Source organism: Quercus lobata, chromosome 3, assembly GCF_001633185.2.
Source record: "Quercus lobata isolate SW786 chromosome 3, ValleyOak3.0 Primary Assembly, whole genome shotgun sequence".
Taxonomy (NCBI): Eukaryota; Viridiplantae; Streptophyta; class Magnoliopsida; order Fagales; family Fagaceae; genus Quercus; species Quercus lobata.
Window position 1 is genome coordinate 62,343,443 of NC_044906.1, and position 12,428 is coordinate 62,355,870.

At 32.7% G+C, this 12,428-nt stretch overlaps 2 protein-coding genes across 2 annotated transcripts; both read left to right on the top strand.

Moving 5' to 3' along the window:
- Window position 1: 1 nt before the first annotated feature.
- On the top strand, window positions 2-1,127 carry LOC115981224 (nucleobase-ascorbate transporter 6-like; the record flags this gene model as incomplete). The annotated part of the gene is made up of 5 exons (XM_031103390.1): window positions 2-21; window positions 113-204; window positions 283-360; window positions 456-616; window positions 740-1,127. Coding segments are annotated over 5 exons (570 nt in total), but the record flags the coding sequence as incomplete, so codon positions are not given.
- Window positions 1,128-8,193: 7,066 nt separating this feature from the next.
- Window positions 8,194-11,870, top strand: LOC115982228 (DNA-directed RNA polymerases I, II, and III subunit RPABC5-like). The gene is made up of 4 exons (XM_031104768.1): window positions 8,194-8,306; window positions 9,047-9,105; window positions 11,392-11,486; window positions 11,583-11,870. The coding sequence occupies exons 1-4, from the start codon at window positions 8,271-8,273 to the stop codon at window positions 11,606-11,608; spliced, it is 216 nt and encodes a 71-aa protein (XP_030960628.1). The 5' UTR covers window positions 8,194-8,270; the 3' UTR covers window positions 11,609-11,870.
- The last annotated feature ends 558 nt before the right edge of the window (window positions 11,871-12,428 follow it).

Genomic DNA, 12,428 nt, shown 5'->3' on the forward strand with positions numbered 1-12,428 from the left:
AATTGGGTCATCAGTTTCTGTGTAAGAATCTTGTTCAAATCACCAAATCCTTAGAAATATTCTTATCTATCAATTCTTGACAAACTATTATATCGTTCTTTGTTATTTTTAGTGAAAATGCAGGTTTATTAGCATTGACACGTGTTGGTAGCCGAAGGGTTGTCCAAATATCAGCTGGTTTCATGATCTTCTTTTCCATCCTTGGTGAGTAATTCATGCAAGAAATTCACACTCAAATCTGTCTCCTTGTTGCATGTAATATAACATATAAATTCTATACAGGAAAATTTGGAGCTGTCTTTGCTTCAATCCCAGCACCAATCATTGCAGCTTTATACTGCCTGTTTTTTGCCTATGTGGGTAGGTATTATTAACTTATGGAGCAGGTTTTAAATCATCATTATAATTCAATTCAAGGATAATTTGTTTAATACTTTTTCATAATACACGAGCAGGTTCAGCAGGCCTCAGTCTTCTTCAGTTTTGCAATTTAAACAGCTTCAGGACAAAGTTTGTATTAGGCTTCTCTATTTACATGGGCTTATCAATACCTCAATACTTCAATGAATATACAGTTGTTAAAGGCTATGGTCCTGTCCACACTGAAGCAAGATGGGTACACAACTTCTCTGTCCTGTATCTAGCTTGATATAACTTCTATCGTCTTTGAAGACCAATCAAAAGAATTTTCTTCCTTGGTTGTGTGGGTATTAATCAAATGTCTCTATTGTTTTTGCAGTTCAACGATATGATCAACGTGCCCTTCTCATCGGAAGCATTTGTTGCTGGCTTGTTGGCCTTTTTCCTTGACGTCACACTGCACCGGAAAGACAATCAAACCAGGAAAGATAGAGGCATGCATTGGTGGGATAGGTTCCGGTCATTCAAAACAGACACAAGAAGCGAGGAATTCTATTCCCTGCCCTTCAATCTGAACAAGTTTTTCCCATCTGTTTGATCTTTGGGGCATGTAGTTTTGACTTGTAACCAAATCATGCTCCTCCAATATCACTTTGTTGGTATCACACTATGTAACATCGATCGCATTTTTCTCTTTTATCGTAAGTTGTTTAACTATATAAATCAACTTAGCACTTAGCAGTACTAATGAATACCTTCTTTTCGCAGCCTCCCTTGAGTAGTCCTCCCTCAGGTTCCACCTAAAATGGTATTCCACTGGCAAAAATGTAAAGTTGCTATCTTTTTTTCAGTACAATACAAGATTTATGGCTCTAGTGGTATTTCATGTGTCCTTTTATGGAGATGCAGGGCCAGCCCAACAAAATTTGGGGCCTATGGGAACTTTTTATATGTAAACATTTATTAAATAAAATTATATAATACTAATTAAATTAAGACTAATTTGATGTAAATACAAAAATTGATGAATAATACTAGCTAAATTAAGGTTAATTTCATATAGAAGATTGAATATTATAGTTGAATCAAAAGGAACTTACTTTAACTTTGATATATGATTATGCATAGTTAAGTACAGTTGTAATCTAAATTTTAATTTTATCCATTCTTTTTAAGAGAAAGAGATAGATAGATATTATTTGATGTATGGCTTAGTAAGAAATTAGTCATCATTGATGATTTATCGCATTTGTAGCATTTTATTTGAAACATCTTAAGGTTTCAATTGAGTTAAATTTTTATTAGTCTCCTATTATAAAAGCCTTGTTAGAAATGAAAAAGAAAAATACTAAAAATATTACAAAATGTTGACAATAAATATGATTACAATTGTAATTGATGAATTTCAACAACTTAATTTATTTGTGTTTGAATTGCTTTTTTATGTGATTGGTGATATGTCAGTTAAATCTATAATAAAATTTGTGATATCTTTAACATCACTCTTAAAAAAAGTACGAATTATTTAAAAAATGTAATATTTTTATAAAATTTTGGGTCTTTTACTAAGAAAGATGGAGCCTTTTTTTAGTAGGAAAATTTTTTATTTATTGTGAGGCCTTAGGCCTCGACCTAAGTTGCCTAGGCCTTGAGCCGGCACTGTGGAGATGTGTAGGGTTTAAACTTTTGGCAAGAGCTTTGTTTGTAATGGGGATTTAACCAATGATTAAGGTTTGGATCTCCCCATCTCTCATTTCATAATGAGCTTCCTAATGCCCACTGAGGCATTGAGCTAAAACCCGTAGCCTATATCATTATAATCTAAACATAAATTACAATATTAGTTGTTAGACTTAGCCCACGAGATGCATGAGAAAGTTTTACACAAATGTATAAGGGAAATTTGTCTTTCTTAAATAACATTTACATGCAAAACTCATCTTCTTACATATTAGCGGACAACTTATAAAATCATCCACATGTATTATTTAAATAAATCATAAATAAATTAAATAGATCATGTGTTTATTAAAAGTACACATGAATGATTTTACCCATCGTCACATAATTGGTTTGAGAAATCTCCACCAAACCATTACCTTGGGTGTTTTTAAAAAAAAAATAAATTTATTTTAACTCTCCCCAATTTTTTCAAATTTTTTTAACGCTCCAATTGCCAAACATTTTACCAAGTATTTTTTTATTTATTTTTTTAGTAAATCTTTCTAGCTTACCATGTTCATCATGTCGCTACTAATTCCAAGGTTGCATTCATGATTCAAATTTACCTAATTAATCAACATCAAAATACCTTTAACATATTGTAACACATAAATCTCATTTGGTTAGCTCAGTATAGAGTGACTGGTTTAAAAATTTAAGGTTTGGTAAAAAAAAGTTTTGGTGAATAAAGGTTCACGTGTTACGCAGATGTTATAGATACTCGTATAAAGAGAAAGTTGGTCTTAAGAATTGTTAAATAAAAAAAATAAAATACTATTTTGGCCTCTAAACTTTACAAAATGTTTGTTTTTCATTTCTAAACTTTAAGAAGTTCATTTTTCATCTTTAAAATATTAAAAAGTTCATTTTGTCTCTAAATTATTGAAAATGTTTTATTTATATCCTTAAACTTTACTAAAAATTTGTTTTTCATCCCTAAATTATTGAAAAAAAACTTTTTTTTCCATCCTTATTTTTGTCTCTATACTATTCAAAAAACTTTTTACAAAGTTTAGGAATGAAAAAAAGAACTTTTTAAAGTTCTAGGGACAAAAAATAAACTTTTTAGTAAAATTTAGGACCAAAATAGTATTTTACCCTAAAAATATTAAAAAAACTAAAAAATAAAAATTGTAAAAAAAAAAACATTGAGATTGGACCTAAGCTTATGCACTCTCAATTTCCCAAACAACCCCAGAGATTCATGCTTATCATTCTTTCATGGTTTAATGTCGATATCAATTACAAAAGTTCACTTATACCGATAGCGCTTAAGCCGAATTGGTACTTAGTGCTTGGGGGTACAAATTTGAGTTGTTGGTGCAACATATTTAATGAGAAGTATTTCTCACCGTCTTTAAAAAACCATAAATTACTTATAAACATGTGGTACCCCAAACTTGTGAATGATACTATCTAGGACAGTGGATTTGGGCTCCCAATTTAAATGTTGGTGGGTTTCCTCACAATCCTACAGATTTTGCTTCAAACGCAGCCTGAATAGTCCAATATCTATTATCCCTGTGGTTTCCAGCCTAACACCCCCTTACCCTTTGACTTTGCTTCTTACTTTCTCTTAACCTTCTCCCTTTCATCCCCTCTGTTTCTTCTCCCTCTCTCAATTTCTTCTCACTTTTTCTCTCCCCAACCCAAAAAAAACCAACCCCTTCTTGTTTACCCTCACTCCCTTATATAGTCTCCCCTTAGTGGGATTCAAATCATTACTTTTTCACCAGTTCTCATGCAATCCTACTTTCACCCAGAATCCCTAGAAAACAATCATGTTTTTTGAAAATTCTCCCGAAACTTGTTTTTGATGCCAAATGGCTTTCGGCAGCAAACTCCCCAAAGGCACTAATAGTATTCGGGGGCCGACCTGAATTAGTCCACTTCCTTGTTGATCTTCCACTGTCTTATCAATCAATAGTGGGCCTAAATCAACCCAAACACTGTGGAATTCTCCGAACAATACTCTCTAGACCCTGACATACTTATCGTTGGGTTGGACCTATTCCTACAAGGTTTAGGCCAACTTCAATCTCTTGGGCTAGCCTTAGCTACTTAAGCTGATCTTAAGCCTAAGTTTAGTGGGTCGGAATTGATCACCTGGGCACAAGCCCCCACAAAACATTTTTTATTTTAATATATAGATACCGTCAATGGAATTTGAATGATTTATAAGTAGACTAAAAGTATAGATAAGAACAATAATAAATGTAGGGGCCAATTAGCCAGAAGGTATTATTAAAACTGTACGAATTGGGCCTGTAGGGCCAATTCGAGGATATTTACTAGTCTAAGGATAGTCAAATAAGGTTATTATGGGAATTGTAGAAGAAGAAGAAATAAGGATTGTATATGATAGTCCAAAATATGTCCGAGGAGAAAAGTCATATTGGAAATGGAGATCTGAGGTCAGTAGGAATGTCTTATCATCTTAAACATCCTTCAAGGTTGCATCACGGTTAGAAGTTAGACATTGGATAAGAGAGGAGTAGAGGGAGGCAACAAATATCTACAAAAATTGTTACCTCCACATTAAATGCATCTCAGCTAACTCTCTAGCTGCATTAATATGGATGTGATGCCTAAACAATGGTGAAGCAGCCTTACAGCTGCTAGTTGAAGGTTCTGGGAGGTGTTGGATGGGACAAGAAGGAGTTCCTAGCACCTAACCTACACATGGGGATGATACCAAAATTATAGTATATAGCATGGAAAGGTGGCCTAAAGAATGGGAGATCGAAAAACCAAGAAATCTTTGTAATAATCCTTTGAACTCTTGTAACCTTGATCATAAACTTGACATTATAACATAGCTCCTCAAACTGTGCTGATGACAGATTTTCTTATCTTACTTGTATTTGATTCTCTCAAATAAACAACTGTTATTGTCTTTCTTACTGAATAGAACTAGTTCTTTCACCCACGCTCTACAAATTCATTGTTTGGGCTCGTTGGGCTAAAACCCAATCCTATTTTGGGTCCAATCCAAATTCAGTCCTTACAATAAACATCGTAAGGCCAAATTTTGAGATTAAGATTTTGCTATTATTGTTATTGTAAGGCACTTGAACAAATAAAGTATAAGGACCCATTAAAGTACATTATTGATTTTGAAACATATCTATATAATATCTAGAAGATGAACATAACATTTATTATTGTTACATTGTTATTGAGCCACATTAGCATAGCATTTATGTCCATTTTGATAAACTTTAATCCATTTTGGTTCACTTGGTTCTATTTCGGTCCAATCAGTCAATTCGGTCCACTTGGTTTTATTTCGGTCCAATTTAGTCCAATTCGGTCTATTTTGTTTTACTTCAATCTTAAAAAATTGTGTTCATTTTGATGTTAGTTTCTATGTTGTTTTATCCTATTGGCTTCCATGGTGGCTGTTAACTTAATTTCCATTTTGAATTTACGTTCATGCAATTATAAATTAATCCAAAATTTTAGTATTTCAAGTTAATGTGTTTGCTAGTTTTATTTTATAGTGTTGTTTTGAGTTTATGATCATGATTGCAAGCAAAAGATTATCATGAGTTTATGATCATGACTATAATTGTTTTTAACCCGATGGAGAAAATGATGGGATGCTTATGATGAATATATGGCACTTATAAACACTAGCAGTTTTAAATCTTTAAAGGCATTACAAAACCTAACATTTCATTTAAATTGTGTTTTTTGTGTTCTATTTTTGGCTTATTTCCAACATTGTTTTTGAAAAATATGATTGTGTTAATATAATTAACAAAAAAAGGATATTAACTTCGAATATAAAAGTGTAACTTTTTATTAGTCAGTAATAGGTTAGCTATATTGTTTTCATATAATTTGGTAACCTGCGATCGAGTAAAAAATACCAACCATTGGTAGCATAGCAATGACTAAGAGGTTCATTGGTATCATAAGGAGTGATGACATCCATATCATGATAGAGAATGACAATCAACTTCATAACATAAAATCTTCTCTTCAATCCATTTTATATTCTAGTCTTTAGGTTTCAAAGTTTGTATTGGTAGAAAGTTTCAATTTTTTTAACTCATCATCTATTGTAGATTATGAAGTGTATTTATATGACCAACTACCAAACCATTATAAGGTTTATCTTTGCCTCCAATTAGAACTAATGCATTTTTAAATAACCATAGGAACCTAACAATGAAGGAGTTGCATTCACATGGAGACTACTAATAAATACTCTGATCTACAAATTCATGTCCTTGGGGCCTTTTCTAATAAATGATTCTTCGTCTAAATCATTGCTTTTTGCCATAAATGGATTCATCATTCACCAACAAGAAAACTAACACTCTTATGAAAAATATAGTAGAGACAAGTAGTTGTTTTAGATTTCTAAGAGATGATTGTAGCAATTATTGGATACGCTCACAATGAGAGCTAATCATAATGTTTACTTCATGCATAGATTTGAGATCCATGGTATGGATTTTTAAATTTTTTTATTTTTTTTATTTTTTTTTATAAATATTCTCTAGAACAAATTGGGTATCATGTTATAAATGAATTTTTACCTTGGAATAATTGTTAAAATTATGTGGTTAAAATTATGTAGTTAAATGATTAAATTTACCATTTTCCAATAATTTAAACTTTTGGAATAATCAGTAATTTAATATGATATCAAAGTAAGAATAATCAGTAATTTAATATAATATCAAAGTAAGAGGTCATGAGTTCAATCTCTGTCTTCTCCACTTTACCGCCCATTTAAAATATCACGTGTTAGGTCTCACCTATTAAAAGAGAGTTTGAGCCCACATGTAAGAGAGAGTGTTAAAATTATGTGATTAAATGATTAACTTTACCATTTTCTAATATATTAAACTTCTGGGACAATTTTTAATTTAACAATAATAGATATATTTTTATATTCATTTATAAATTTTTTTTTGGATTTTTAATCTTTTGGACACTGAAAAAAATGTTATTTAATTATAGTGCATATGTATTATAAAAAAAAACATGGCTTAGTTTTCTTCTTTAAAAAAAAACATTAATGTGAAATTTTTATGCATTATATATATATATATATATATTTAGAAAATTTACGTCCATAACACTTGCACAACAAATCTAAATTGACTAGATACTACAAAGGTGAAGTCCAGAAGATTTGGGCAAGAACTATTCCTACATGCTCCCCCCTTAGAGCAGAAGAAGCAGCCATTCTTTGGGCTATCCAGCTTGCTAAGGATGAAAGATGGCCCCACATTGCCATTGAGGGAGACATGAAAAATTGTTTTGATCCTTTGACCTCCCCACCAACCGCCCCAGATTGGTCCATCAGCAGCATACTTAGTCTCCAAGAGTGTTTTCTTTTTTGTTCTTTCAATTGGGTCAAGAGAGAATGTAAAGCAGCATCACATGGCATGCTGCTACTAAACTCTTCCTTTCTAATTTCTAGTCGTTTTGTTTCAATAATCTCAATCTTCCAAATGTGTTAAGAACAGTTTGTGAGGTTGACTGTTCTTCCCTTGTTGTACTTTAATTTGGTTGAACAATATTGAAGATTATAAAAAAATATAAAATCCAAGTTGTCTGTCGTCATATTTTTATTGACTATTAGTTTATTAGGACAAAAATATAATTTAAGTAATTTGTTCAAATTTAAACCAATAATGTAGTATCAATTTACTGTCTAAAATTTGTTACGAAATTATTATGAAATTATTATATATATAGTAGCACTTCTCTTTTTTTTTTTTTTTTTAAGTGAGAAAAACATGGTGATTTTAAGTGATAATTAGCCGTGTAAATAAATTAATTAATCATGTAAAGTTTGTTGGAGGAGAAAGTATGTGAGGTATACCGTCTCATACAATTTTTTTTTCTTTTTTTTCGTTTGAGGGGACGAAAAAGCCTTTAACGAGTGGAATTAAGGGACAAAAACCATGGTTATTAGTTGTAAAATATTTAAAAAAATTTAAAAAGGGCAAAAAGGTAACCTAGGAAAAATTTGTAAGAAGACAAAAAAACCCCCGAAAAGATCTAGTACATGTTTCGCCACCCAATCGGGACATAGAAGTAAATTTATGTGTGCTCTCACCAAAACAAATACAAAGGCAAAGTCTACTATTCAAAAGGCCGATTCCCTCTTTAGAAAGAGAGAGAGAGAGAGAAGGCGGCAGCAGCAGAAGACAGCAGTTAAGATGATAATTCCAGTTCGTTGCTTTACCTGCGGCAAGGTACCTTACTCTATTCTCATACTTACTTTCATTGTTATTATCATATCTATGACTCTGACTGTGATGGGTTTTTGTTTTTGAGTAACAAAACTTTGGAGGTTTTGTTGTTTGGTGGTGTGTGTGATTGTGGAGGATTTTTTTGTTTTGGTAACAAAGGAGGGTTTTTTTGTTCATGTTCCAACAACCCCAGTTGTTCAAACTTCTCTAAATCCATAAACTTTGTTCATCCAAGTTCACCCTTCATAGTTGACTTTCACTACCTTCTTATTGCTCCCCCAACAAAATTTTCAAAATACATGGACGCAAGTGGCTGTAAAGTGAACGGTCAAGGTTGAGTAGATATGCTCAATCACACAAAAAAAAGAGGGAAATTTGGAAAGGAAAGAGAGAGAGAGAGACATGGGTCTTGGGATGTGAAGAAGAGGAAAAAAAGGGTCTTTTTACGTTTACAAAGAAAAAATGGGGGAAAAAATCAGTAAAACCTGTGTTATGTTCTTGGTGTGGTTTGAATTAGAGCGCGGTTTCATTATAGTGTGGCTTTCCAAACTGTTTTGTCAGTGTTTTCATTGGGTTTGAAAAGTAGAAACCGAAAACAAGTCTGCAGCTGTTTTCAATTTACTATGCATTTTAAGATTTGATAGGAGTTTTTGTTATTTATTTTATTTGGGTTACCTAAGCAAGTTTCTATCCCTAAAACATTGAAAACTGTTACCTATGTCAATTTTTTGTTTGTTGTATAGGTGATTGGAAACAAATGGGACATGTATCTTGACCTTCTCCAGTCAGATTACTCTGAAGGGTAAGAACTTTTTTGCTTATTTGTTAGGGATATATTGTTAAGAGTTTGCTTATATCAATATATGATTAAAAACTGTTATAGACTTATAGTAACCAGAAATCGAAAAATGCAGATAAATAGATGATATTATTAAACAAATATAACATCTTGTTGTATTATTGGAAGCTTCTTCTTTTTTTCCTCCTGTATTTTTCTGCTGAATGTATTGAATTTGTGTTTGGTAATACATGTAAGGCACAAATAAATACTATCAAACAATATTCATAGTAAAAAACATTGTAAGACTCACTTTAATTAGAAGCTAACTATTAGAATGAGAAACAAAAGCAATTGAAACCATTGGAATTACAAACCTTGGCTTGGCTGTTAATTCAATTGCTATGATATCAGGAAGCAAACTAAGTACACAATAACAGCAATTCACACAAACACAAATCCCTGTTGCTTTAGATGTAGGTTTTTTAGGATGGTCACCAAAAGTTGTACAGGGAATATTTAAAATAGGAATTAACATACACATTAATCAGTCTTTGTAGCTCATTTTTCTACCAGAAGAACTATGTTTCTAAAAATATTATGGCAAATCTGGAAGCTGTTATGAAAAACAGTTGCATAACTCTCCTATTTGGGGCGGTGGTACCTTCACTCTCTTTATTGTTAGTTCCAGCACAAAGAGAACCTTAGTTACATCTGCAGAGGAAAGGTATAAAAATTTCAAACGTTAATTACATCTATGGAGGAAAGGTATAGAATGTTCAACATCAAATAAAAGCATTAGTTCTATATACCACATTCACAACTCAAATACCAAGTTGCAATAGAAAGTGGGCAATATTAGCAAAGGAAAAAGAGGTAGCACAATTATATTGGAATCACCCAAACAGATATGCACCCATAGCCTGGGTTCATGAGAATCTATTAAAAGGAAAATGTTTTTGGAATGTTAAGATTCCTCAAGTTTTTTCTTGAAGTTGTAGGAATCTGCTCAAGCTCAGGCATATAGCTAGATAGCTAGACTGCCGAAGTTTGTACTTGAGCAAAAACTAAGAGTCATAAGGCTGAAGTCTCATGGTGGAAGCTTGTTTGATTTCCTAATACAATCCAAAAACATGGCTTTATTGGCTGGCTATCTATGAGGGATAGACTCTCAACCAAATTTGGCCAGTGAAATGGGATTTTAATGGAGGCAGTAGCTGTAATTTCTGTAGGAGGTACATAGAGAGTAGAGACCATGTGTTCTTTGCTTGTTCTTTCACTAGCAGATTATGGCCTTTTGCTTAGTGATTGGAATTCCTAAGAACTGGGATGATCTAGATAGCTGGGAACAGTTCATCTGAAAGGAGCTATTCTACAAACCACATTCTGCAAATTGGTTTGGTGGGCAACAGTTTATTCCCTGTGGATTCAAAGCAACAATAGAATCTATGGGGGTGAGGGTTCAGAGTTCAGACTGAGGAACAAATCTGTAAGAGTATCAAATGGGATGTAAGGGGTAGAATAGAGGGCAGCAGCAAGGTGAACAACTCAATCCTAAGCAAGATCCTCTGTGCAAATTAGGGTATTATTAGATAGCTTTGAGTATTGTTAGTGAAGTTAGAACAGTCTTTAGTTCTAGTAGTTTGTGTAAGTGCAATCTTTACACCTGGGTCTTATAGCTGTCCATTTGTGTTTGTTGTGTGGGTTCTGCTGCTTCCATTATCAAAAAAATAAGAGTGGCCACTATTATTATTGTTAAGTTTTTATAAGAAAATGAGGGTGGTGATTATATGTTGTGAATATAAAGTATCTATATTGATCACTGTGAGACTAATTTAGTCATGTGAATCTCTAAGTGTAGGGTAGTGTAGTTATGGGTAATATGATGCAAAATTGTCTTCAACATTGTAAGATATTATTGAGATTTTGTAATTTAATGCTTGAGACAATTAGGAGAATTTGTTAAGGAAGAAGCACCTTAAAATTTATCAGAATTTGAAAGCGTATGTGAAAAGGGGATATTTTGTATGCACTTGCAGTTGGTTTGGGTCCATATACATCATTGATCAATATGGGCTTAATTTTCAAGCCATTTGTACCTGTGCTTAGGAACACGTGTGTATTCTCTTTTGAGTATAATACAATAACAAATATAATTTGACTGGCCAAGAAATGTGCTTTGTTTTGAATTCTTGGAGTATGATCTTGACAGGTAGTCAACAGTGTTACCTGGTATTAGTTTTGATTATAAGCATGAATTTGCAGTGGATATTAGTTGATGGCACTCATGTTTAATTATGTGGTATGCAGAGATGCACTTGATGGATTGGGGTTGGTCCGTTACTGCTGCAGACGAATGCTTATGACTCATGTAGATCTCATTGAGAAGCTTCTGAATTACAACAGTAATCTCTCTCTCCTCTCTTTCTCTCTCTATTAACATTTCAGTTTAGGGGAATGCTTATGGCTCTATTGGCACTCACATTTGCACTTCATTGCAGCTCTGGAGAGGAATGAGACCACTTGATGAATGGGGTTGCTTGCAAGTGAGCCAAAGTTCGTTTTACTGAATGTCTAGTGGGGCATGTTTGTCTTTGTTTGTGAATGTCTATTTCTTAAGACTCTTTTTAACTTTTTTATTTAGTTGGAGCAAGACAGAAGTGAAGATATGCATGGATGTGTTTGTGACAATTCTGTTGTTGCTTGTGAATTTTTTTGATGTGTATGAATCTTATCCACTAAATTAAAATATGTTTGTTGCTTGAGCAATAATGTTTCTTGTGAAATAATTTGTCATTGGTGACCCAGTTCTTTTTATCAATCATTGTGCGCTTGCCTTGTTTGAATTGTATCCTTAGATCTCATTTTTATTTTTATTCCCATTAGAGGCATATTGAATTTATAAGTGACACAACTAGAGAGGGGACCTTTCTTTTATTTATGTTTCCTACTTCAAAAAAACGAAATACACGTTGCCACTGATATACAGGAGATTCGATCTGGGTTCTTTTGTACAAGATACCTAACCAAATGAGTCAGTTGTCACTCTCAGTTCGGCTTACTCATAAAGAGTCCTTTTCATTTTGGGCTAAATGTCTATTCATACTGTGACGCTTCATAGTCTATAAGCAAATGATTTAAATTTAAGTTTCACAATTTGTTTCTTTTATTAGAGAAGAAAAAGTTAAAAAGATAAAAGAGAGATTTCTAGCCTATAAGCAAAAGAATTTTAATTTAAAATTAATTAGTAATGACCTGTCTCAAGTGGTTACTATAGATGGCACTGGGGATTAAACGAAAGGATTCAATGAAGTATCAATGAAGTACCATGCAAACAGGATTTTAGG

Bases quoted from the DNA above. Each gene is read 5' to 3' on its own strand.
- LOC115982228 (XM_031104768.1), top strand. From the start codon at position 8,271: ATGATAATTCCAGTTCGTTGCTTTACCTGCGGCAAG. The intron at 9,106-11,391 runs GTAAGAACTTTT...TGTGGTATGCAG, and splicing joins CAGTCAGATTACTCTGAAGG to AGATGCACTTGATGGATTGG. The intron at 11,487-11,582 runs GTAATCTCTCTC...ACTTCATTGCAG, and splicing joins GAAGCTTCTGAATTACAACA to CTCTGGAGAGGAATGAGACC.